The 27,504-nt window shown below is 29.4% G+C and overlaps 1 protein-coding gene and 1 long non-coding RNA gene across 12 annotated transcripts in view; one reads left to right on the top strand and one right to left on the bottom strand.

The window, feature by feature from the left end:
* Nucleotides 1–27,486, top strand: LOC122271487 (uncharacterized). The gene is made up of 3 exons (XR_006226406.2): nucleotides 1–112; nucleotides 24,959–25,061; nucleotides 27,361–27,486. It is a non-coding gene; the product is annotated as an uncharacterized lncRNA (long non-coding RNA).
* Nucleotides 19,961–27,504, bottom strand: part of LOC107452250 (histone-lysine N-methyltransferase 2C) — a 156,375-nt gene continuing 148,831 nt past the window's right edge. For all 11 annotated transcript variants that reach the window (XM_071187063.1, XM_071187065.1, XM_071187066.1 and 8 more), the window contains one exon: nucleotides 19,961–23,466. In XM_071187063.1, coding sequence (XP_071043164.1) covers nucleotides 23,374–23,466 — 93 coding nt within the window. In that variant the 3' untranslated portion in view covers nucleotides 19,961–23,373. The remainder of the gene's footprint in view (nucleotides 23,467–27,504) is intronic.

Here is a 27,504-nt window from a genome sequence, read left to right as displayed (position 1 = left end):
AAAACAGTTCATTTTTATCTCAAAGTAATTAATCAACAGAATGATGTATTTAATGCAGATGCTATATCTTTTGAGATTGTACGCAGAATTGGACAGCCATGTTTAAAATGCTGTAAGTATTCGAATTATCAGTATTCTTCTTCTTCAACGAGTTATGAACATTTATTACATTAAATAGAAGTTTTGATATGTTAAAAAAAATTGTATATTTTAACTGTTATTTGTTATGCAACTGGTATTGATTCAGTTAAGAATATTTTGTACATAGAACATTGCCTAGAGGATCTTCGATTATAATTTTGTTTTCTCCATTTAGTGTATTTGTTTTTGAAAGTTCTACTTAGTTGATTGATTCTTTCTTTTATCTAAAATATTGCGTTGTTGATGCTACAAAGAATTGTACTGCGACTAACTAACAGCTAAAAATTGAAGTTCAATATTGGAATCTTAATATCGGGATATATTGTTAGAGAGCATTGGCGTTCACTGTGTATAGCAATGTTTTTTTTCTCAATTTAACTAATTAACATTAGTTTTATGTTGGAATATTCTCACTTCCCGATTAAGTGAAAACGTTTTCTTAAATTTAAAAAAAAAAATGATTTATTATAAAAATGAGAAAATAAATATGCGACATTCACGATTGCATCGGTATCCATAATTATTGCAATATTCAAATAAATACCGAATAATTGATATGCTTTATAATTATCGTTCCTTAAAATGTTATGCCAATATCGTTATTGTTACCCGGATATTTTTGCATTCCAGAAATATCACAAACGATTATGATATTATCTTATTCAATAGATATAATTGGGTATAATATTAAAAAAACACAACTACTTCCACTTAGTAGGAATAACATTTACCATGACGCAATGCTAAATTCTATGCCACTATCCACATAAATCAATTATTAATCAAAAATCGAATATCAATTACTTTTCTTTATAATGCAATAAAATCTGGCGAGTAGCTATTTAAACGATCAAACACTTCGTTTATTTGTGGCTTGAAGTTAGGCTCGCAGAAAATGCCGTTCATGGGTTAAATTTAGTAGGAATAACACAACCTGTGACGTAGGCTATAGTATACCCAATTGCTAACGTACTCTTTACTCGATATTTACTGTCACTCGTGGTGTTCACGATATATCCCGAGAATATATCCTAAAATATTGTCATGGTATTTAAGAAATATCGATATTTAACGATATATCGATAGATTGCTCATCTCTACTTAACACTTTAAAATATTTTTTTACAGATTATAAATATATAGCCAAGCAGCTGTTTCTTTCAAATAACAGAAACGAAATGTACTTCAGTTCAGCCTTAGCCATCTTGCATATTCCCACGTTTCTTTGGAAATTCTTAAACTTTTAAGGGAACGATAATAATTAAAGTTCCTAAACTACTTTAGAACAATTACGTGAAACTAGTTCATACTTTTATGCTAATCAGCAACCATTCTATTCATCTATGGTTACGTGCGGCAGACTGTTTTGTAAGTTAAGTCACTTATCGGAATGTTAATTGTATTTAGAAGAAACTTAATTCAGTTACATCCACAGATTTATAGCATGCTAAGCCTAAATTTATCTAAATTAATTCTTTTTCTCCTGAAAGCGTCTTTTAGAATTATATTCCTAGAAGCCTAAATTAATTAAAGCGGAGTAATAATTACTACTTTTGATATCTCGCAAGGGTGTAGATCTTCAAAATTCTGAACGAGAATTATGGCACTTGTCTACATTCGGATTATAATCAAAACTAATCGTAAATCTGAAATGCATTTGATGTATTGTATTAGTTAAATGGATTACGAATTATTGAATGAAAGCGTGACAGACTGATATTTTAAGACGTATTTTATTACGATTATATTCTAATGCTAATTTTGCCCCTTTGTGAGTCTTTAGGGATTTCTAGTGTTTGAATCTAAGTGTTGATTTCATTTAATTTTCAGTTAAATTTCCTTTCATTTAAATTGTAAGAGTTTCTAAGACTGAATCCAGTGAATAGAAAAAAAAATAGTAAAATAAATCCTCAAAAATAACGTGACAAAAGACAAATTTTGTAAATACTATTTCGAAAAAAATGGAAGGAAAAAAAAATTCAAATTTTATTCGTAATTCATAAAAGAACTCAGGAAAAAAAATAAGTAATTTCGGGTTTCTCTTCCTCGCTTCACAATTTTTTTTAACCTTCCGGGAGAAATAAAAGAAAAATAAATGCATGTTTTTAGAAGCATTTGCCACACCAGTATAGCATTAAAGGGGAAAGTTCATTTTTCATACCAAAAGCGAAAATTATAATGTGCATCATTTTCGCAAGACAAAGGGACAATTTCAGTGGTGATAACTAATTTATTACGGAAGTTATGTGGAAGTTACGTTTTCCGTTTCAGATCTGCAAAAAGATCTAATCTTATGAAACTCTAAAAAAAAGTTTCCTTAAAAGATAAAATTACACATCAATATAATTAAATAGCTAATTAATGTTAAGGTAATAACCATTTTCTACATCCTATGAACTATTATTTTATACTTTAACCAGTTCACGATTAACTTTATATATATATATTTTCTCTTCCAACAGTTTATGACGTCATCTGTGAAATTAAGAACTTGAAGAAAAAAGTTAATGTGATATGACGTGTTTCAATGCAACTCGAGCATATCGGGTATCATAGAAATTAGAAAAACAATTAAATATCCAACAACAGAGTTATGTATCCATTTATTGTGAATAAGTTGGGAGGACTTATGGAAAAAATAATTGGGAGGAAAATAATTATTTGATACGAGTTTCTCTGGAACTAGTTATTATTTCAGAGTTTGTTCATATACTCCGCTTGCTCAAGTTGTTTCGATAATTAATAACGCTAAGTCTAGTTTTCTCCGTTTTTGTTGAACAAATAACGACGACGGAAATTAGTTTTACTTATTTGAGTTACTAAAATGCAATCAAGGGGTTTATTAAAGAAGTGTTCATAAAAGTTTTTGCGGTACATTTTTTGTCTAATTAATATTTTTTGCTTGGATATAATGCGTTATCAAAATTAACATATTATGAATGAAATTGTAATATCCTTCTGTACTTTTTTATTATTATTATTTTATTACAATGTTTTACTGTTAATACCCTTTTCTTTTCTTTTTACTTAAATGCTTTTTCTCTCATTTTCTTTAAATTCATTTTCTACTAAAAAAGATGTAAGGCTATTTTTTATGTTTAATGTTTTAATTACTTATTTTTCCTCATGAAAGTTTTTATATTGCGGATAAACTGCGAGTTCAGCAAGATTTTGTTTCACCAAGAACCAAAGAGAAAAAGAAATTATCAGATTTGCATATGAAAAAAGGTTGGCAGGTACTTTATTTGCGTCACTCTGCACAATGGGCTATTGGCGACGGTCTGGGAAACATCCCTGAGGATGATCCGAAGACATGCCATCGCAATTTTGATCCTCTGAAGAGGGGATTTCTCCCCCGCTTCGGTAGCCCAACGACCTGCGCGAAGTCGAGCACTTTACGGTAGAACAGTTTCACGAGGACCGATACCACGCACCCGCGGTCTCTGCGCAGGCTGATCAAAGTGGTCACCCACTCACTAACTGACCACAGCCAGTGATGGTAGACTTCGGTGTTCTACTGGGAACCGTGTCGTTACGACACGGTTCCACGTGAAAACAAAAAAACTCAGTCTTATGGGTTCATAGAGTTGACCACAAATAGGCCTAATTAGTGCTAACTGTTAACTAAGTTACGGAATCAAACGCAAAAATGAAATATCTTAGAGTAAACATACATTTTATTCAAAATTGCATAGACATTGCTTCAGAAAATCCTTCACGAAGGCTAGTTTGTCCCAATGCTTGATCCACGAGTGTACTTGTCTTCTGGGTTAAGTTCCAAGTTATAAAGCTCCGGAGCTGAACATTGCTACTCGTGCACTCAGAAATAGGTGGGCTGCTCAAAGCTGTTCAGAGAATAAAACAAAAAGGTATTTTTGAAAATCGAAATATTGGGAACAGCAGTATTTTAGAAATTATGGTTGCAGTGGATTTATGACGAGATTCATCAAAGGTATGGGCACTTTAAAATTGCGGGAAAAAAATCATTCTGAAAAAAAACAGCACAATGCCGACGTTTTAGACAATATTATCCTAGTTAATCTAAGCATTAATCTATATGATCTCTAGACTAACCGATTTCTTCAATATTTGAACATATCTTTGCTGATATTTTCTTGTCAACCGATAAAAAATGTTTTTGTAATTCGGAGACAGGTAATAAACATTAAATATTCNCAGCACAATGCCGACATTTTATAAGACAGTATTATAGTTAATCTAAGCATTAATCTATATGATCTCTAGACTAACCGATTTCTGCAGCACTTAAACATATCTTTCCCAATATTTTCTTGTAAACAGTACGTTTTTGTAATTCGGAGACGAAAAATAAGCATTTAATTTTCGATAGGGAAAAAATTGCAAAAAAAATTTTTTTATCCGACGTTTTAGAAAAGGAAAATTGTCAGTAACATGCCAAGTAAGGATACCACTTTTGAAATGGTGAAGCCTACTGCGTGACATTTGTTTTTTTAGAACCTAACATTTTAAGTTATTTTCTTTTAAAAAGAATGTCCAAGATTTCTCTGAATTTTTAGACACGTAGGAAGAACGGTCTACAAAATAGAAAGATTCTTAAAATTACTCCGTTTCACCGTGGATGATTTTTTTTACAGAAAAAAAATATGTTTACTGTTGCTTTAATTTGTTTTGCAAAATGCTTGTCAGGAAATTTCCCTGTCGTTTAAATTTGAAATGAAAAAAAAAATTTAATAAAATATGTTGAATTGTTGTCAACGCAAAAATTTAAAAGAACTATTTTCCGTCAGAAGATTTAGGTTTAATATATTTATGTAACGCATGAACTTATTTTTGCTAACTTAATAACTGTTATTGCTGGGTGATATAAAAATTTTTATTAATGCGATATTTCGCCCCAAAAAATTAAAAATATCAAAATGAGTCATAATATTTTTCGAATTTGATTAGTTTAACTTTCATATTAGCCAAAAATTCCGACACACAAATGAAAATGTTCGACATTCACGATTCGACACAAATGTCGACATTCACGATTTCAACATTCGATTTCCACTAATTATCATTCATACTTGCAATAGTGTATTCCATTATTATGGTTATCGATCATTCCTGTGACGACATATTTGATAATTTCCATTACCAATAATATTTGTGATATCATATTCGATTGTTTTTAATAGTGTTTGCAATATTAAAATCGATTATTTTTAGTGATATTGCGATATAGTGTTTCATAATTATGAATAGTGCTTGCGATATTACATTTGATATTTCTGAAGACATTGTGTTCGATATTTATAGAAGACTATAATGTCTTGAGAAATCAATAATGTATAAATTACAATAATGTATCGAACTGTTTATCGATATTTTATGATATTACATGTAATAGTACTCGACACCTCAAGAATAGTTTATTTCTTAGGAGTAGCAACACTATGAGTTTGAAACCAACTAATCATTCAAATAAGTTATTTAAATTTGGTGGTTCTGAAAAATTTCTAACAGGGAACATGAAATTTAAAAAAAAAAAATCTTGGAGAAAATTCTTGTGACAGGATATAAATTTTTCCCTTACAGAGTTCTCGGTTTTATTTCAAAAATTTTCAATGCAATAGAAGACAAAAATTTAATTCGTTAACAGATTTTGAAAAATTGTGATGTGGTTCTCAATTATTATTTGATTTACAGGTTTAATATCTGCAACACCATCTGTCGGAAAGTTTTCGAACTGAAACTATTTCTAGATGCAGAAATTAATCTCTGTCACGATAAATTGCTGCAAGAATTATATTTTTAATCTCGACCATTTTCCTGCAGTAAATTTTTAAAAATCGTCAATCTGCCTCTAGCAATTGGTATTCTTTGTGGCTTTTTTTTATTACATAAAGTTTAGAATGTACGATTTTTTTTTTTTTTTTTTTTTTTTTTTTTTTTTTTTTTTTTTNTTTAAACCTTCCATGAAAGAGTGTATTGAATCGGATTAAGTCGTAAAAAGTTATTAAATTCTCTTCATTCTGCGATCTAAGAAGAGTGTTTGGATCAGAATAAGCTATCTATGCTATGTACGAAATTTTTCATATAATTGCATATAATAGCACAAATGACTTCTTTAAATTATCCAGTATAATATTACCTTGCGCACACCCATTTTCGAGCCCATCCTTGGTAAGTATCAAATCAAACGCGCTTCAATGTGCAGTAGGAATGCACTATAAAACAAATCCCTCTATTTACGCTTTCATCTCAATTTGTGCTTCTATTTTCATATTATGTAATCTGGCAATCTTATTACGAAAATATTTTAAATCATTCTTGAAAATTTTTCCGTTCAAGTAAGTTCATTTGAATTCGCTCCTCACTTTATAGATTTCGTTTTATGTTTTGTTCTGTTTTTTTTCTTTACATTTTATCCTCAGTTTTTTCGTGATATTTATTACTTGATATGTTTCCTTCTATTTTGCTTCAAATATGTTTTTTGAGTGCTCCTCACACTATTGTATTCATATATTTTGCTTTGACTATATCGATACATTATTAGAAAGCACTCCTTTTTGTGGATATAATCGTGTGAGCTGATGACGAAATTATATCTTTTTTCCCGGATTTTAATTATTTTTTTTTTAAATTATTTTTTTCTTCTCTTTTTTCATTATTCTGTAATTTTTTCAATGTTTTCTCTACATTTTGAGCTTATATATGTACATAAAAATATATTCATAATGGGAAATCAAGTAGTAATTAATTTTAAATAAACTTCGGTTACGCAACGAGTTAAATTTTCGTTCAAATAAACACAGTTCTAATGCACACGCATCAGTTAAAGATAAATACACTTAAAACTGAACTGTCTATTTCGATTTAGCTATCTGCTTTTAAAATCCACTTTCGAGTTAATTGTCAGGTATTAAAATCCACATCCGAAAACTCTATCTATTTCTGTCCAGATTGTTGACGCTTTTCTAACTATTTTCTCACTGTAACCACAATGATTGTGTGGTATTTCCTTCTATATTTGAAAATTATCCAAAGTAAATGTAAGTCATTTATTTCGTCAATATTTTGAAAAAGCTTGATAGTTCAAAACTTGATAGCGAAACTTATCCGATAATAAAAATTTGTCTCTCTATAACGTGTAGAATAATTTGTTACCCCCTCCCCTAATAGTTACAGGGCTTCTTATTGAAAAAAAAATCACTTATTGAGGAAGAAAAATTGAAACTACTATTTATAGACCCACAAAAAAATCAAAAGCTTTGAAAAATTAGCTTACTATACCAAACACCGATTTAGGATATTAAAATTAGCAGGTTAACATTTTTAGGTTAAAATGTAGGTAAATAAATTCTGAAAATTAGTATAAAAACATTCACTTATTTTGTTAAAATCTATATTTTTAATCCATATTCGATGTCTAAAGGAGTATAATAAATATTCTTATCAGGCTTTACCTTTTCTCTGATGAAAAAGCAAGATTTCGAGAAAAATGCGTTGAAATTTAACTCAAAATGTGCGTATGATAGTTTTCTTTCATCAAATCATGAAATTTTTTCAAAACAATTTTTTGTGCGGTCTGAAGAGTTATAGAGCATTTGTTAAAGTTCTTTTTCTTTTTAAAATTTCATAATCTGATGTGATTTGTATATTAACTAAGCTACGCAATTTGTATTTTTTAATTTTTTATTTTGAACAAAATATCCACAGTTTGTAATTATTATAAGTGTTAGTCTCTTATTTGCATTTGAAAATAACAAAAAATAAGCCTAAAATAAATATTTAGAATAACAAACAACTTTCAAATCCCTTTTTTTTTTTCAATACAATAAACAATATACAATACCCAAGTCCCAACAAAAAAACAAAAATGTAATTATTGTTATAAGTAATTATTAAATGTTTAATTTATTGTTACAAATATTTTTAAAAAATGAAACTATTAGAAGTATTCTAAGACAAAAAACGCTCCACGAACGAATAGTGTAGTACATTAAGATAGTTACTCACTCGAATGAATTATTTTTATTTTCCTATCTATTATTATATGATCCAGAAATAATCTGATTTTAGAATAAATATCGATACAGTTAACGAATTTCAAGTTTCCGGTAACTATATTTTCAGATTAGGAAATTTCCCGTTTCGCTTAGAATCAAATCCGGATAATTGCCCAGCCATAAAAGACGCTGCAATTTCAAATGCTTTAACGGTCTATCGTCTGCTCGAATAGAAGACAGTCAGCTTTTAGCTCACTACTGGATGAAGTCCTTTTTGGTGATTCTAAGATAGGCTAATAAAATAGCTATTTCCTTCCACATAGTCAGAGTGAAGAATATAAATTGCATTATACGCAATTGAAGAGTACTTTTCTTTCTTCCAAAGTGTTACGCATGTTCTTGTATTTTATTTTATCACCGTCGTTAAATATCCAACCCAAATTTGACTACCGATTTTCAACTTCTTAGCCTTGTAATTTTGAACCCAATCCTGAAGACAAACGAACTCCTGGATCAACTATTGGGAGAAATTTGCCTTCGTAGAGGACTTTCTTAATGGAACTAACCAGCATTTGCGTTACACGTAGAGGAAAACCACGCAAACCTGCCATGGTTAACCTAACGGCAAGGGTACTCTAACCCATAATCGTTCTATCACTGAAAATATTTCTGATCAGCACAGTGGTTGATGGGAACTGGGTCTGGAATTGGCATCTAACAGCCATCATTGTGATTCGAACCACGATCACCTCAATGGGAGGCGAGCGCTCTACTCGCCGAGCCACCATGGATATGTTCTTATATTTGGACTTAATATCAAAAATTGGTCAACTCCGCAGTCGGAATCTTACCTACTCATATGCAATGATGTCTCAGGGGATAGAGTGTTCGTCTTCTAATGAGGTGAGTCAGTTTCGAATCCCAGCGATGACTGGTCGATTCGAATTCTGCATCCGGCTTGCACAGTGCTGACGTAAAATATCCTCAGTGGAAGACGGATCAAGGGTTGGAGCACCGTTACCGTCAGGCTAACCGCGGGAGATTCTCGTGGTCTTCCTCTCCATGTAACGCAAATGTTGGTTAGTTCCATCAAAAATTCCTCCACGAAAGCAATTTCCTCCCAATACTTAATCCAGGAGTTCCCTTGTCTTCTGTATTAAGTTCACAATGACAAGGCTACGGAGTTGAACATTAGTTGTCGTAAACCCCGAAAATTCGGTCGACTGTTCAATGCCGGTTATAAAATATAAAATATACTCATATGGAGTTAGTAGTACATAATATTTGGATTGATGTCATATATCACAAGTTATAGAGCGAAATCAGGACATTTTGCTACTGGTTAGTGGCCACAAAAATGTGGCCACTTTTTCATTCATGTGATCCCACTTTTCCAAACATTAAACATTTTAAACTATTTTAAAAATTGCTTATGTGAATAATGCAACGCATTTCTTTTATATAAGGTAAACATTACAAGGTTCGCTTCTAAAATGAAGAAAAATTTTAAGAAACAAGAGTGAAATAAAGTAATTTTCAGATGATAAAATATTCATAGCGATTCCATATTTATTAAAAATAATGATAATAAAATTGATGTGTGGCTAATTTTCTACCTGAAAAGTGACCTCTGGCAGTTTTGCACTTGCACTTCAAGAAGTAAAAAACTCATACCCTCACATGTGACCTATGACTTTAGAACCAGCTAATCTTTATCAACAAAATGGCGTAATAAAGTTGAACTAAGTTTCTCTACATAAATTAGAATCTTAATTAACGATAAGTTAATTAAATACATTATCGTATAGCACATCAAATTAGTTGAAAAATAATTCTTTTCCCTCTACTTCTTTTATTTTACTTAGATTTATTATTTGTTTGCGTATTTTATTGAAACCGTGATATATTTTTGTTTTGTGTACCTGGCAACTTCGATGCATAATTATTTAGTTTGTGTTCCACATGGCTTCATGCCTGTCTTTGTGTTAAATCTCGTCTCTGTATATATATATATATATATATATATATAGTGAAAGAATTGAAATCTTTAAGAAAGAATCTTTGTGAAAAAATTTAGATTGTGCCACTAAAGGAAGTGGTGCTTGACGGGCTTGGCCTACTCGAAATAAAATGGAAAGGACAGTTGCTAACGTAAACAAATGCCACATTTCACCAACCAATGAGGATCGAGATACCCACACTACGTCACGTGCAGGTATCCCATTGGTGACTGTCATTTGCTATATTTATTGGCCCTTTGGCCGTTAGCTACCCTTACTTTTTCTCTATATTTCGAGTGTACGGCAATGTAAGGAATAGGAACTATTACACGTAGCAGTCAAAACGCTAATATTATAGATACCAAAACTGTATGTTTATTACAATAGACTTTATTTTTTAGGAATGGCATTAGATAATATGTCAACTTCAAAGATTGATGCGTAATTTATGTCAAATAGAACTCAATTATATGGACCAGTGATCTTTTTTTTATTCTTCAAATTTCTTACACATTTTAGCCATACTAACACCGCATGTGAACATTAGTGTCGAAATTGCTCTATTTTGACTTGCAACATATCATAGCATTTTTGGATTAAATATTTTTAAAACAAGCTTATAAAAGCATTTTTTTTAAAAAAAAATTCAAATGCTTCTTAACGCTTGAAAATCAATGCTATCTTTCTTTAGGCAATCGTTCAACGAGGTTCTAATTTTTCCATAATTATTTATAAAATTTATTAAACACATTTATCGATCTTAAGAAACGTTGAAGAGACTGAACATTAGTAGGAGGTTTTAAATTTTTAATTACTTCAATAATATAATATCAGGAATCACAATACCATTGCAAATTTCATAACCTAAAAATTGAATTCTAGTTTGAGTGTTTAAAAGTTCTACATATTTTGAAAATTCTCTAAGGTGATTTGAACGATCTTCAAAGCTATTAGAAAAAATAATATGGTTGTAATGTTAATAGAGCAAATGCATACATCAAAAAATCTTAACACATATAAGACAAATAATATCCCTGGACAATTTGTTTTCATTCTGGGTATTACTTATGAAAAAAAAAAAAAACTTTTGCCTCTAAAAGCACGTATTCTTTCCAATAATTGCCCATCTTGAATAATTTTTATACGCTAGCTATCACTTGTTTTGAAAATCGCATACAAAATTTGAAACCATCTATACTATAACAGATCAAACAATAAAAAATAATTCCCCTAAATATTTTATATGCTAATTGAAATAATCAATGGAATCAGAAGGAAAATTTTCTTTAATTTTTTTTTCCTTCAATAATTGTAATATATTTTAAAAATATTTTCAAAGGGTTAAAATAAACAAATCTGTTAAACAATGTGGATAACCTCAATATGTAAAAAATAAATCATCATCAGCATTGGCACGACAGCCCTTTGTGGGCCTGGGCCTTCCTCAGAAGCTTTTCCCATTCTGCCCTTCTCCCAGCAATTGTTTTCCAGTTCTTTACTTTTAGGATGGCAAAATCCTCATCTACACAGTCCTTCCATCTCTTTTTGGGCCTTCCTCTTGGCCTTTTATTGGAGGGGGTTGCATTAGAGACTTTCAATGCTGTTCGTTCTGGGCTCATTCTCACTACATGCCCGGCCCATCTCATTCTACTTAATTTAATAGATTTAATGATATCATCGCCATCAAAGATCCTATATATTTCAAAATTATATCTTTTCCTCCATATATAAATACATAAATAAATACATATCAAATGAAATATTAAAGATGAGAAAGAAAATTAATAAATTCAAATTAAATCCTTATTATTATTTTTGCTATTTAAACAAACACCAATTATTTTCATATCGGTGAAATATTTCGAAATTATTATTAGAACAAAATAAATAAAATCATTAATCGTCAATATAAATCCCATTAAAAAATCAATACTATTTCGTAGAAAATATAAACACTGGTTAAAATTGTTTAAAAAAATTTGAAAACAATTTTAAACGAAAATTTTAAGACAATTTAAAAACAATTTTAAAATTAAAAGCGAAAAAATTCGTTTAAATATTTTTGACTGCTCCTCACTCTATTGTATTGATATATTTTGTTTTGGCTATATTGATACAATATTAGAAAGCACTCCTTTTTGCTGATATAATCGTGTGAGCTGATAAGAGATATCATTTCATTATTTTGTTTTCCAGCTTTTTAATATATATATATACTTTTTTAATAAAATCTTTTTCATATATTTTTAAAAAAAATTTTTTTTAATAGTTCTTCTTCTCTTTTCATTAATCTCTTCATCTCTTTTCTATATTTTTTTTTTAACTCATAATTTAATAGCTCCCCATCGGTACTCAAAAATTATGGAAGTTTTTTTCCCACGGCCTTATATAAAGTTAACAGAGGGATGGTTTTATCGCGAACAAAATCCTCTGTCTTTTGTTCTAACTGTTGATATCTTCCACATTCTTTAAATAATTTTTCTCTCCCTCCCTGACGCATAAATATTGATGGTAAGTATTTTTTTTTTCGTGTAAGTTAAAAATTTATTTTAGAAAAAAAAAAGTAAAGTTAGCTTTTTTTTTTCTTCGTTTGATTTATTTCTATTGGTAGCTGTAATAAAAGTCCAGTTCTAAAATCAAACTATGCCACGGCGAGAATCGAACTTTAGTGAGATTCCTTTTCCGAGTGAATAATTTTACGAACACTGCCTGGCGAGAAAGTTCAGTTATTGGATGTGAAATCGAAAAACACGTAATACTGGCATTTGCGGCAGGCGCTGATGAGAAATCAATGCAACGGAGAAAACTAAAAAAAATTGTTTTTGTTCTGGAGATCTTGGACGGCCATTCGGTAGAAAAGTTTTAAATTTTTTTTTTTGTAGTTTTGTCTGATAAACAAAAGCGTTATTTTTTCAGCAGTTTATTACGCTTAAACACTGTGCCTGATCTAACGAACTGTTATACAGTTCAATCTCGACGCACTGTATCATCATGTTTTATAATTCTTGTTACAAATAAACTATTTAAGCGAGATGGAAAAGATATTACCTATATATTTTTTATTCTGTTAATTTGATTTAATGTTTATCCATACGATTCAAGGGGAGATCAAATAATTAAGTTGAAGAATAGATACGAAAACGTTAAATGTACCCTTTCAATGGAATTAGATTTTTGACCATCAAAATACGCTGGTGACCGCCAGGGCTAAAGAGAACAGAAGGGCTGATTCACTCCTTTGAAGTAACTCTCACCGCGCCAATCCTCCGATTTTCTCTAGTGACGTCACTTTGGCGCAAAGCTTACACTTTTACTTCAAGAACGGAGCGTTCGGCCTTACTAGCTCTAACTAATATTGGATCATTTCTTTTTGCGAGATATTCTAAGACATTTGTTATTTTCTATAATGACTTTCCTCAGTTTTTGCAGTGAATTTACAAGAATTTAAAACTATTATCGAAATGCCAGTTTGCGCGATTGCAACTTGCAAAAATTCTGATATAAAAACAAAAGGAAAAAGTATAATTTTTCGCGTGTTCCCTAAAGTAAATGAACAACTATGTAAAGAATGGATTCCGAAATGACACAGTTAATATAAAACAGCAATACGTTTATTCTGTCGTAAAGAACTTTTATAAAAATTCATTATCTAAATAGAAACCGCCTCGTTACTTCATAAAGAAAGGCAGGTGAAAAGAATTAAAAAATAGATAAAGTCAAAGAAAATTAAAATGTAAGTAAAAAGTATAAATAAAATATATAGTATATAGTTGAAATTCTCCTAATTTCATAACATATTTTTTAATGTAGTTATTCTAAATATTTATGATTTTTTTTAAAAATTATATTCTCTTCAATTTAAATATCTATAAATTATATCATCGTAAATTTAAATGTCTATAAACAATTGTAAAATTTCTAATGTCATTATGAACCTAAATTATTATTTTGTTTCAGTAATTAGCGTTTAAGGTTGATGTTTCCTAATGATTAAGTATGAACAAATTGCTATTAACGACATATTTTAAAATCAGGGATTCTAAATTTAACTCAACTTATCGTTATAAAAGAATATGTAGATAAAAAAAGTGTCGATATATGCTTTCATTTTTCTTAATAATTAAAGTTAAAACTGAACTTTTTAAAATAAAGTATTTATAGTGTCATTTTCGCCAACTAGTAAAACATTTTTATAAGTTTAAAATGGTTTTTTTTTTAATATAATGGCCAAGAAAGTTTTTTTGAACTATGTTTATGAACGGAAATAATGTGTTAATTACGTAAAGTTTGAAATCTAATAACCAGAAAAAGTCTAACTTATTTTTACAAAGAGAAAGATGCAAAGTTATCATAATATCTTTGCTTGCGATCTTTCGAGATCAGTGGACACAGTGACGTCATGAGGAGGGAAATCGTAGCTTCAGCTCTAAGCGCGGAGTGAACTAGCCCTTCCATTCTCTTTAGCCCTGGGTGACCTTACAATCTAGAAAAACGGTCTAAATGGTTTAGCCAGGAGAGATACTTAGGGAAAGTTTTAAGTGAGCCGAAGAATTTTTGTGCACGGTAAAGAAATTTATTGTTTTAAAAATTATTCCACGGAAAAAATAACTTTTAATCATAATTTTATAAAGGTCGAAAACATTTTAAATGGTAAGGTATAGAAATTTTTATACCTTTTTTTTTTTTTTATTTTAAGTGACGAAATCGGTCAAACATTTCTGAGTTACAAAGTTTCAAAAATATCGACTCATTCGACTGGAACAAACCTTATCTACCGATTACGTCCAAGTTTTTTTTCGTTTCAAAAAGATTTAAAATTTGCATGCTGAGAATAAAATTTTTTTTCTTCCGAATCTTATTAAATAAAAAAAAAAAAAACAAATAATTATTAAAATTTTTATTTTACTTGGAATTATCTTTGGACAAAAATGAATTTTAAAATTATGCGCAGAAGTTTTCTTTAATTTCTTAAAAAGCTCCTCAAAATATGTGGGAAAAAAAGGGATTTAAATCTTTTTTTAACACGTTATTGCGTAATTTATTTCTATTGATCATATATTAGTAGATTGCGCTCCCCCCCTCAAACTTTGATGATCAAAAATTCAAATCCGTAGGGGAAAAAAAGGTATGTTTACAGGTAGGTAAGTAAGTACTTTTATTTACGTCGCACTAGAGCTGTACAATGGGCTATTGGCGACGGTCTGGGAATCATCCCTGAGGATGATCTGAAGTAATGCCATCGCAATATTGATCCTCTGAAGAGGGGATGGCTCCCCTGCTTTTGTATCGCGACGACCTGCGCGTGAAGTCGAGCATTACAGTAGAGCAGTTTAACGAGGATCCATACAATGCACCCTCCGTCCCTACTCAGACTGATCAAAGTGGCCACCCACCCGCACACTGACCACAGTCACGGTGATCTGCGGGGAACCGTGTCTTTATGATCAGTCCACTGCGGGACAGTATGTTTACAGAAAGTACGGTTTTGTGTCTGATTCTGAAACTTAATTATAATAGGTAGCGTTATTCAATTAGAACATTATTTGAAGTCACCCCTTTGAACTGCTAAGGTTGGAAATTAGTTTGTTATTAAAGTTATTTAGGGTTACAGTACAATCTTGATTTCTCGAAAACCTTGCTATATCAAAAAAAAATTACTTCTCCCCTTTGGCATTACATCTATCCATCTATTGTTAATTTGATTCCTATGTCAAAGAGTTTCATCTTATAACCTTGTTATGTCAAATATTTTTCGAAGTGAAAAAAAAAAAGAATTTTTTCGGTAAAAATCACCGCGTACCACCATTTAATATTACTGATGCTTCCCAAGAAAAAATGCTGTCCACCTATTTAAACGTTTCATGAAATGCTCCTAGAAATTAGTAAGCGATGACTTGGACAGCAATTTTTCGAATGGAAAAATTGATTGATGGGCAATGTTGAAAACGATATCTGCAGGCTATGTTGGTAGAATTTTTTGTTTATAAACTCAATTAATGTAAGTTTATCGTAAGCCAATTTTTTTCTATTTAATGCATAATTATTTTTCGTGTTGCTTTAAAAAATAAAAATATCATTGCTGCATTTAGACTTATAGTTAACTATTATATATTTATAAGTACTTATTCTGATGTTTCTTTACTCTACTGTTTAGAACACTATTTAAGAAAAAAAAAATTTTTTTTTTCACTTTTTAGAGCATATTTGGTTCTGAGCTTTTTTTTTGGGGGGGGGGGGTGTCAGCATAGTTAAAAGTGTAAAACCCAGAGTAATTTTTGATCTATGATCCAAACTTCGTTAAGATGCAATATGAATAGTTCGCAAAGCAGTTCTCAGAATATCTGAATTGATAAATTCAGGCGGAGATCTAGGTTACGAAATCTCAGGCTTGTAATAGATTGAACAGTATCTCAGTTATAATTGTTTAACAATACATGTTTGGGTTTCGAGAATACAACATATTATTATTGTGGCATTAAATGATTATTTTTCTCAAAGAATTATCCTTGGGAATGTGAGTTTCATAAAAAGGCTAAAAAAATTTTTGGATAAAGTTTGATTTAGGCAAAAAAAAAAAAAAAAAAATTCAAAACGAACATTAAATTGCCAAACTTATTTATTTCCATATTTTCTTTATTGAGTGTCAAGAAAGATGTACTTTTCTCAAAAAGAATACACTTTTGTGCTTGAATTTCAAAAACATTATTTACAATAATAAATTCCGATTCTTCTTCAACTTGGAAGCTCCGCGCATTGTTCGCACCGCCTGTAAACCCCGTGCTTCTTCTTTCGTCATTGTTTTTCTCTTACAAGGACGCCGTAATTGCAAATTCTCTTTCTCCTTCATTACAAGTTTAAAATTTAAAAAAGTAAGTTCAGATAAACCTAGTGTAAGTCCTGAATCTTCAATTACCGAAAAAATACTTCAAAATATTAAAATGCAAACAAATTATTAGAAGAGAACTTTACCATTGCATATTCAGGGTTGCCACAGAAAAAAAATTAAATAAAATGGTTGCTTTTAGTTGCCTGAAGCATTAAAATAGTTGCCTAAATAAGAACAAATATTCATAAATATATAACTACAATTTTATTAAATGACTTAATTGTCATATACCATGATCCCTTTAGTCATGTTGGTGGCAAATGTGATAATTTTTATATAAACGTTAGTGTTCTAGCACTAAATTTTTGTATTAAAAAAAATTAGTATATTTGCAGAAAATTAAATACTTTTAATTACTAGAATTCATTCTAAAAAATACTTTTCCATTAAAAAAACGTACTTTTTCTAAAAAAATTTCCCTTTTATCAATAATCGATTTAGCATATATATATGAAAAGTGATTACTCAAATTCGAAATTCACGTAACGTAATATATTAAAAATTGGGTTTTTTTAAAATAAGGCGAAATTTCGTAGCATTAACCATTAAAAAGTCGATTGTGAAACGAAATAGGTTTACAATGGAGCCTGTGCAAATTGAAAGAATTAAAGAGTGATGACTCAAATTTGCAATTAACAATTTTTATTTTTTTAAGAAAGCAAAATTTAGTGTGTTCAGAAGCTCCTCGTGGCCGCAAGTTTTCAACCGAATTGATGCTAAAAAACATTGCTATGAGTACAGAAAAGTCTGCTTTTCCTGAAAATACAGTAGGGAACCGATTATCCGGAATGATCGGGACCATCGCTATTCCGGATAACTTATTTTTCTGGTTTTCTGAATCGCTACAAAAAGCCGTTTTTTTATTGTTAAACCCAACTGAAAAAAAAATATTTGGAAATAATCTTAAAAAGAAGAAAAAACGATGAAGTAATACACTAATGACTATTTCCAAAATGATGGTAAGGTAAACATCTTTCAAAAAAGAACGAAAAATCCTAAAATCTTATGAGGAAAAAATTTTCTTTTTTAAAAAATGGAGGGAAAACTAATCGAATTTCGTTCCGGTTTTTTGGTTTTCCGGATAACGGGTTCTGTACTGTAGTTGCTTTTTTAGCCCTTTCAGGCAAAAAAAAAGTTGCCATAGTCGCCTCATGCCGAAAATAATTACATTTTAGTAGTCTGTGGCAACTCTGTTTAAAATTTTCTTTTCAGTTTTTGAAACTTTATGGCTTACTCTATGTTTGTCCGAAACTCACTTTTTCTACACCTTAAATTAGTAATGAAGGAGAATTTGGGAGGAAAATTTTCCGCGGTATGACATCCTCTTAAACGGTCGATAGAAAAAATATTATTTTGCTAATAAAATACAAATTATTAAAATTTTTCTGTAGCTCTTTGTAATTACGTTAATCCGTTACAATAGGAAAGGATAGCTGGATTTGAAAAGACACCAACTATATTTGACAGGGTGCGTAGCCAAATCTTTCAACAAGAAATAAGCACCTTTTAAGTACTTCTCATGCCCTCGAAAAATATTTTTAAATACTATATGCATTGACAAAATGCAAAATAATTTTCAGAGACTTTTACGTGATCATGAGAAAATAACTCTTTTCTTGATTATATTAGCCGTTATAAAATGACCGAGATTTTTCGGTTCGATATCAGAGGGTGGAAAATGAAGCCTGACATTTAGAATATCTTGCAAAATGCAGCAGAGTTGAACCTGAGAGTGCAATAATCTCACCGAACCCAGCTCAGAAGTTGCACAAGTGGACTCGGCAAGTATTTCCTTTAACAATGTAAAATGATAGGCGCTTTCCTACGCTATGGACCGACGGTACGCCGAAATGAATTGTGAAAACGTTGAATAAAACAATGTGAAAAGCGCGCTTTTGTATAATACCTGGCGAAAATTGACAGGGAAATGAAGCACTTTTAAAAAACACTCCATGAAAAATGCACATAGGGCTTTTAAATAACGAAAATCGAAAATAAGCAACTTTAAGCACTTTTTAAAAAGGCTACGCACCATAAAAAAAAATTTCAACTTAGGATAACAGGATGTGCGACACAATAAGAAATTCTACTTGTTAACAATCGATAAACTTATATACAACAGTTCGCATTGCGAACAGTTAAAATTTCAATCAAATCAATTTTATTCCAGGTACATTTTCGTAATTTCAAGTCTTATGGATTTCGTGTACCAAAGCAAAATGTAAGGTAAAGGGGGGGGGGAGAAGAAAAAATTCGCTTAAAATTGCAATAATTTTCGAACATAACCCCGTGTTAAATTTATTGTCAAATGCAACCCCTTCAGCATTTTAAATTTCAACTTTGTAGATGCATTTCTGCAGATTGCAGAGCGTTCTGTATTGTATTTTTTCCAACAAGTTTTACAGTTAATAAATAAATATCAAATTTAATTTTTTTATTCCATTGCTTCATACTGAATACTTTTCTTTACATCCTTAGCAAATTCAGTTCTAAGTGTTATAGTTTTAGCGCAGAAAAATAAAACTTATGAAGTGGAACACCCAAAACATCGCCGGCGGGGCTCACGTTTTATTAATATATAAATGAAATCTTGTTCTTGGCATAGAATACTATAAAACTTACAATATAATTCATATTTGAAAAATAAATCGAATTGTGACAGGTTGCAATCATGCACACAAACATATATATATATATAAAGATAACTGTTACAGCTAACTTTATTAGTTTAACTAATTCTTTTCTCTCCTTTACCTGTCCTTAATGTATAATGTTTATTATAAGACCTTCCGAAACTGTTTAAACAAAAAATTGATAAATAAGCATTGTTTTCTTTATGATTCCTGAAATAAATAATTTTAAAAAAAATGAAATACATTTTCTTAATATGAAAAATACAAACAAATGTAACATATGAAAGAGTTATGAAAAGTATATAAAAATAAACGAGGAAAACATAGAGGACAAAAATTATAATTTATTCAAAATACAACAATAATTTACATTATAAACAAAATTACAAAACAACTTGCGTGTAATGCCAAAAATTTAACAAAAACTTGAACATAAAGTCTAAAAACTGAAAAAAAAAATTTGAATATGAACACTTCGAGTAAGAAAAATTAATTTTATTAAAAAAGAACTATACATTTTTTATTCAATTAACAGTTCAAATTTGTTTGGTACCACCTTAATAAAAACTTTTAATGATATAAGCACAATATTCGAAAAAAGCGGTAACTAAGATAAATTTCTGTTTACCATATTTTTAAAAAAATGTTAAATAAATTCATAGAAATTTAAAAATCTATGATTAAAATCGGGGTTTGATTTCAGTAGTTGGTTTGTAGCTTTTGATCAATGGGTGATAAGCTACATTGCCACAGTTAGTCAAAATTATGGAGCATAAATTCCATGACCCTCCTGGTCCACCGCAGTGATTTATCTTCTTTTTTTTTCTTCGAATCAATGATTAAATAGAATATGGAACTAAAACAAGTAGCAGAAATTTTTAGTTTAAATGGTCTAAAATTTCTTCACAGCAATGATAATTCTATAGAGGGAGATTGCATTTTTGTCACTAATATCTCAAAAAAGTTTCACATCCATTTTGATATAATTAGTTATCATTAATAATTTTATACGACGTAATTTTTAGACGAAAAAAAAATTTAAAAACTAGGAATTTTTTTAATTTAAATAAAATTTTTCTTTCTACATTTATTGATCAAAACTCTAATAAAATGCATAAATAATGCTTAACAATATTTAAGAACAATGCTATAACTAAAACAATTAAAATATCTAACTAAAGTGGTTAAAATTATTTGGTATATAATTATTAAAAACTAATCCCTAAAAAATTAAAATACATAAATAAATTCGCTTCTGATCCTGGGGAAAAATTGTTGTTGACGAAAGAGGGTTTAAAAACATCAAAATCTTTTTCTTTTTCGGATGAAATTTGAAAAGGCTTCTAATAGTAGCCTTTTACCTCTTCTAAATTTCCTCCAGCTATTCAACTGGTTTTAAAGTTTTTAATCCTACCTCAAAATTGATTTGTCAGGTTTAGAAAATATTGTGTATTTTCCACATTTAATGATCCCTAATGGGGCGCTTCTTTGTTAAGAATTCTGAAAATATGTATATAAGTAAGGTAATGATTAGGAAACAATCTAAATAAAATCTTACAGAGCGATTTTGTTTTTAAACAATGTTTAAAATGACATTTTAAAATAATTACATAATGAATGATTTAAGTCATTAATGCTAAAATAAAATTTTTTACACAACTTATGTCATTTTTATGGACAAAACACGCATTCTCCCTCAATAGATCTACCATCAACAAATTTAGTCTGACACATGACCTGTTTTCTTTAAGGCCTTTGATTATTGGAGATTTATTAAAAAAATAGCAATTTATTTCCCAAATTTGAAAATATACTAATTTTAAAAAAAAATTAAGATGCTAAATAAAATATTCTGATGAACTAGTTCCATTACATTAAAATTGGCATAAAGACATCTGCAAATCTTTAAAACGTAGGTAACAACAAAAAATTTTTGAAGTTTCACAAAAATTTATACTGAATAGTGATAAATAATCTTTTTGAACAAGATTATTAAACAACTATTGTGCGTCTGAATTGATACATAAAGACATATGTTTCAATTGAAAAAAGAAAAAGATAAAACAAATGGAAAAAATATGAATAGGGTTTAAAAAATTTATAACACTAAATACAGGCACAGCAAAGCAAGTCTTTATTAATTAAGGAAACACTGAATTTCTTACAGTTAAGAATAATAATTTGCAGTCAAAAATTGCATTAAAATTTCACAAAAATGATTAAATAAGAACATAACGTAAATGAGAAATACTTAAATGAATTTCTTCAATTAAAAATTTTGATCAAAATTTATAAAACATTCTTTTAATTTTCAAATTTTATCAATTTGCAAACAAAATAACAAAAACTGAGAAAGAATTAAATCTAAAAAGAATTTTATTAAAATTATTTATTTTAAAAACAAGAAAACTTTAAGATAATTTTAAATTTCTGATAAAACTGTTTGATTGGATTTACATTTTATGCTAAAAATGTGTACATGAAAGAATGTTAAATTTCAAAATGATATAGATATTTAATGAAAGATTCTGAACACAGTTTAAAAAACATTACAAACAATAGAAAAATAAAAGATTCAAAGCCTTTTTCCTTAAATATATTAAATAAATTTTATAGCTTACAGTTGGCCACAGTTAAGTAAAAAAATAAGTCACCTGCAATCATAAAATATTAAGGAATATTTTAATTTTCAAAAACACAAATATCTGTTGATCTTGTTTAGAATATATATCTGAAGAATTTTCTAAATTTGCTTCCGATTGAAACAAGGATAAAAAAATAGCAAATTGCTGTTTTCAAAACCAACAAAGCTTTATAAATCATTTTTTTCTTCTTTTCTTTAAAAAATAATCTACACATTTCCAACAAAAAAAAATTACATAAAATAGAATTAAAAATCAATAACAGATTTTCTGCTCAAAAACATAATTGCACACAAAATAAAACAATTTTTCACTTCTTTGTTTTTATTATTATGGATGCAACTTTTTTTTCACTTTTAAAATGTTCAGATTATAAAAATACAATAAGAAATATGATTTCTATAAAAAGAAAAATTATTTCGAAATAATGATATTAATACATAAAAACTAGCAGAAAACCGTATATTTAGATTTATAATATCTTAGAAAAATTTTAAAATAATCAAAATTCAGCTTAAAATCACTTCAACTTTAATACTTTTAAATAAAGAAAAGGTTCATGAAAAGTTTTCAAATATTTAATACAATAAAATGAATAAGTATTATTCGAAGTATGAATTCTTTATATAAAATATCATTACAACCACAAAATATAATACAAAATCCACATTTTTATGATCATGGTGGCAATTTTTAAAATATTCCGCATAATAAAATTATTCACAATTAAAGACACAAAAGAGAACAAATTTTATAATAGGATTTTTTTTTTATAAATAAAATTATATTAAGCCAAAAAATACAATAAAATTCGAGATATTTTTCTTCATTTGAAAACAAGGAAAATAAATATTTATGATGATTGAAGTAATGAAAACTATGATTATAAAGTCTGATTTATTTCTTTAAAATCAAGCACTTGCCAGCACTTTTTGATAATCCGTTTGGGAGATGACAGAAAATAATCCCCCCAAAATTTCTCAGCATTTATGTGAAAGATATAAGTCTAATATAAAAATCTTATTTACAATTTTTTTTCTTCTTCATACTATAAAACAATAATTTACAACAATCAGATAAAAAAAATGTGAGAATTTAATTCATCCATTTTCTGCAGTTGGGAGCTCCACATAAACATGGTATTTTATGCTGATCATCTTCAACATCAAATTTATAGTCATAGGATAACTAGAAATATGAAAAAAAAAACAATTATTGTTTCATTAACAGTCACATAACTAAATTTAAAGACTGCTGGTTTGTAGCAATGTGAATTAGCGCAATGATTTCTGAGAATGTTTTTTTTTTAATTTAAACTTTTCACATACATTTTAATAGCAATTAGTAATTCCCTGAAACTTTAAAAGCTGATGATAAAATATGAGATAAACCAATAGCAATATGATAAAAAAATAGATCAGAGTTTATCAAAATCCTGTCACATAAGGTGGTTTTAAAGCTAGCTAATATAATGCTGGTGGTCTATCAAGGTAGTCTTTTCGATCCAAATATCTCGCTGGATGAAAGATTTATAAGGATACATTGCCGTCCAAAGTCATCATCATCTATGGTCTGATAGCCCAGGGTGGGTCTTAGCCTTCCCAAGAAGTTTTTCCAGGCTAACCTTTTTTCTGCTAGTGTTTTCAGTTCTAAGTTATTAAAACCAAAAAGTATTTTTCTCGGCCATCTATTCATCTAAATTCGGCCTGTCTCTTTTTCGTCTGCCTACTGGTCTGGCATTGAAAACTTTTTTGTGGTGCGGTCTTTGTCCATTCCGACGATAACGTGGCATGCCCATTTTATCCTTAGTCATTTAGTAAAGTTAATTATGTCAGGTTCATTATATGAGTGATAAAGCTCTAAATTTGTTCTTCTAAGCCACAAACCACTTTTTTGAATTCCTCCAAAAATATATCTGAAGAACTTTCTCTCAAAGACTGCCCTAAGTGCAATAAGAACACAGAGGGAAGGAAAAGTTTAGCTACCCCCCATCTTTAACCAGAAAAAAAAATGACTGAAATGAGAAGGGAACATAAGCTAAGGAACGAAATTTCGTAGTTCTTAGTGTTGAAAGATTCGAGTAAACACTAACAAACTAATTTTTGGTAAACGATGAATCATTAACCCCTTCCTTCTCGTTCCCGTGAAAATGACAGGGTGAGGTTTCGCCCTCTATTTCTCGCTCCCGTGATATTGACGGGCTGGAGTGTTCAGTAGTAACGTGCCAATAAGCATAAGACTAATTCATTTCTTTTGCCCAGAAAACATTTTATTTCTCATTTTACACACCAGATGGCAGTACCAGGATATTTTTAATATCCTGGTACTGCCATCTGGTGTGTAAAATATAGATAGTTTATTTTAAACTAGATGTCAGCACTAATCAAATACGTGTATACGTAGGCACTTTTATGAGCGTTTTCTTGAAAATTAACAGATTGTTAAGGTGTTAACAAGAATAGTTTAACAAGGTAGTACTATATATTGTGCCGTAAAGCTTATTTGTATAAAAATATTAATATTGCATAAAAATAAAATTTCCTCTTTAAGTGCAATATTCAATTTACTAATTTCATTATCTGCTTTACATTGTAGAAATTACTTCAATTTACATGATCAAATCAATTGATTTCAATTGAATAGTTTGGATGTGTTTTACTGAAATCTAAATATTTTACAGGACAGGATTAACAGCCAGAAAAGTGTAGATAATGAGACACTGAATCCAATGTTGCATTTTCCATACAAGAGGATCTCTAACCCTTTCTCATAAAATATAAGAGGTAAGCACAAATAAAATAAAACTATTTTTTTTCTATTACAAATGTTGGATCTTTTTGCAACATGAAAAATAGCTCTTCTGTAATCTCAGGGGTCTGTCCAGACATTTTGTGAAATTGTGAAAAAACTACTCATAATTTGCGAATATAAAATATGCGTTAAGTCACATTCTTTCAACCAGTGTCCTGCCTTTGTGAATTTGCGCAAATAGGGTACTGGTATAAACTTCAGTAATAACAATGGACTCAAATAGTTGGTTAAATAATAGTTGGTTGAGTTTTATTATGTAAAGCACAGTAGCAGAACCTTACAGCACTGCAGTGGGTGCTGTAGATCATTTTTCTTTAATGATTTATTTTTGTTTTTAAAAAGCATATAAACAAATGGGGGACAATTGTGTAAACTACTTTTTAAAATATCTCTAATAATAATAGCTGAAATAAGATAACACTCCTAACAATAAAAAGCAAAGATATTGTTTCCTGTTACTTAATTACAGGGCACACAACTAACTGCATATTGATTTATGCCATTGTTTAGCACCATTTCATAAAATTCAACTTAAATTTAAACAATATAAAGTTTTTAATAAGAACCTCATATTTGCAAATTTTTCTATTGAAGCTGAATTTTTATAATAATCTGTACCTGACCTAGTCAACGTCGCAGACAAATTTTGCTACTGGTCTGATAGGAACAGGAAATTCTATGAGTGTGGGAGTGCGAATTTGCCACAAAGATGGCAAAAGGTCATCAAGCAAAATGGAATATCAGGGGTCTGTCCAGGCCGAATTAACTACTGTTTAGCTGTACCTTCACAAATGTAATTTTAGGTAAAACGGTAGTTTCACAAATTCAACTTTAGGAAAAACGGTAGTTTCACAAAATACTTTTTCTTAAAAAAAATTTTTTTTATCCCTTAAAAAAAGATAAATCTACATTTTAACCATGTTTTATTATTAAATTTTTAATTTTTCACAAATTATGTCTAAATTTTCACAAAAACCTAGACAGACCCCTGAATATATATTTGACAGATTGTAGTTCATTTTATTATATAGAAAAAAAAGTAAATTTCACACTAAAAAACTAAAATTACTTTCTGGTATAGCTAATATAACTTATTGTTTTCTGGCCAACTTTTTTTAAAATCAATTCCTATAACAATTTTTTATGACTTTCGAAGTATATATTAAGGATGGTAATAATAGAACATCTTACATTGTAAACAATTTATTTTTTAAGTATTCATTGTGATATTTGTAATATATTCAAATTTCAGAGAAACCATAGCATGTATGTATAAGGTTATGAGAACATTATACCAGGGGAGAAATTTTTCCTGGTAAATTCTCTTTCATCTCAATTTTGAGAAAAGTGTGTTCAGGTAAATCAAGAGTAAACAATGGAATTTTTTATTTTATAAGATATCAAAATATGAATAAATTATGGCAAGATAAACTCAAAATTATGCAGTGGGGGGAGGTAATTCTGACAGGGGTGATTGTGACACCCCCTGAAAAACTCTGAAAATGTTACGTGTAAAACTTGATAAGATATTAATTTAGATACTATTCATAGTTAATATAATTTTTTTTAAATTAAATTACTTATCCATAAAGAATATCACAATTTAACAGTAGCTAATTTAAGAAAAAACTTAGATCTTACAAGAGCAGCGATATTGGATTTTAAGAAAGCGAAAATACAAATCGCATTATTGGATTTTTGAATTGCATAAATGCGAATCACGCTGCACATAATTTTTTAGATTGAGTGAATAGGAATAGCCACATCGGATTTTAAAATTGCTCGAATATTCATCGCAATGTACGCTTTTTAAATCTCATGAATACGATTCCCAATAAATAACTTTTAAATGAGTTAAACACGAAAATCGATTTGCATGAATATGAATCTCAATATTAGAGGATTTCGGTATAGTTTCAAACATTAAAAACTGACAAACCAAAAATTATAATTGTGGTAGAGCAGGGGTCTGTACAGGCCGAATTTACTACCGCTTAGCGGTACCTTCACAAATTCAACTTTAAAAAAACGGTAGTTTTACAAAATACTTTTTTTCATCCCTTACAAAACGATAAATACAGATTTTTGTGTAGATCTTTTCATATAATTTTTAATTTTTCACAAATTATGTCTAAATTTTTACAATATAGGTACCTCTCAGAAAAACCTAGACGGGTCACGTGTTTGAAAATATCTCGTAAACCCGAAGCAGCGAAGGTTTCAAATTTTAGATTGTTGAACTTAATTCTTACTTTAAATTTTAAATTGCAGTGAAAATTTCGCCAGATTTATAAGTTCTGATTTGTGAAAGTCTGCAAATCAATGATCTTGAGATACGCAGAATTCTGCGAAAAAATTCCACATGCCTTGCTACTAGCTTCTAGACCTGGAGGGATGATATGATAAACCCAGAAT

The sequence above is a fragment of the Parasteatoda tepidariorum genome, chromosome 10 (assembly GCF_043381705.1).
Source record: "Parasteatoda tepidariorum isolate YZ-2023 chromosome 10, CAS_Ptep_4.0, whole genome shotgun sequence".
In the NCBI taxonomy this organism is placed as follows: Eukaryota; Metazoa; Arthropoda; class Arachnida; order Araneae; family Theridiidae; genus Parasteatoda; species Parasteatoda tepidariorum.
This window is presented reverse-complemented; position numbering and strand designations above follow the sequence as displayed.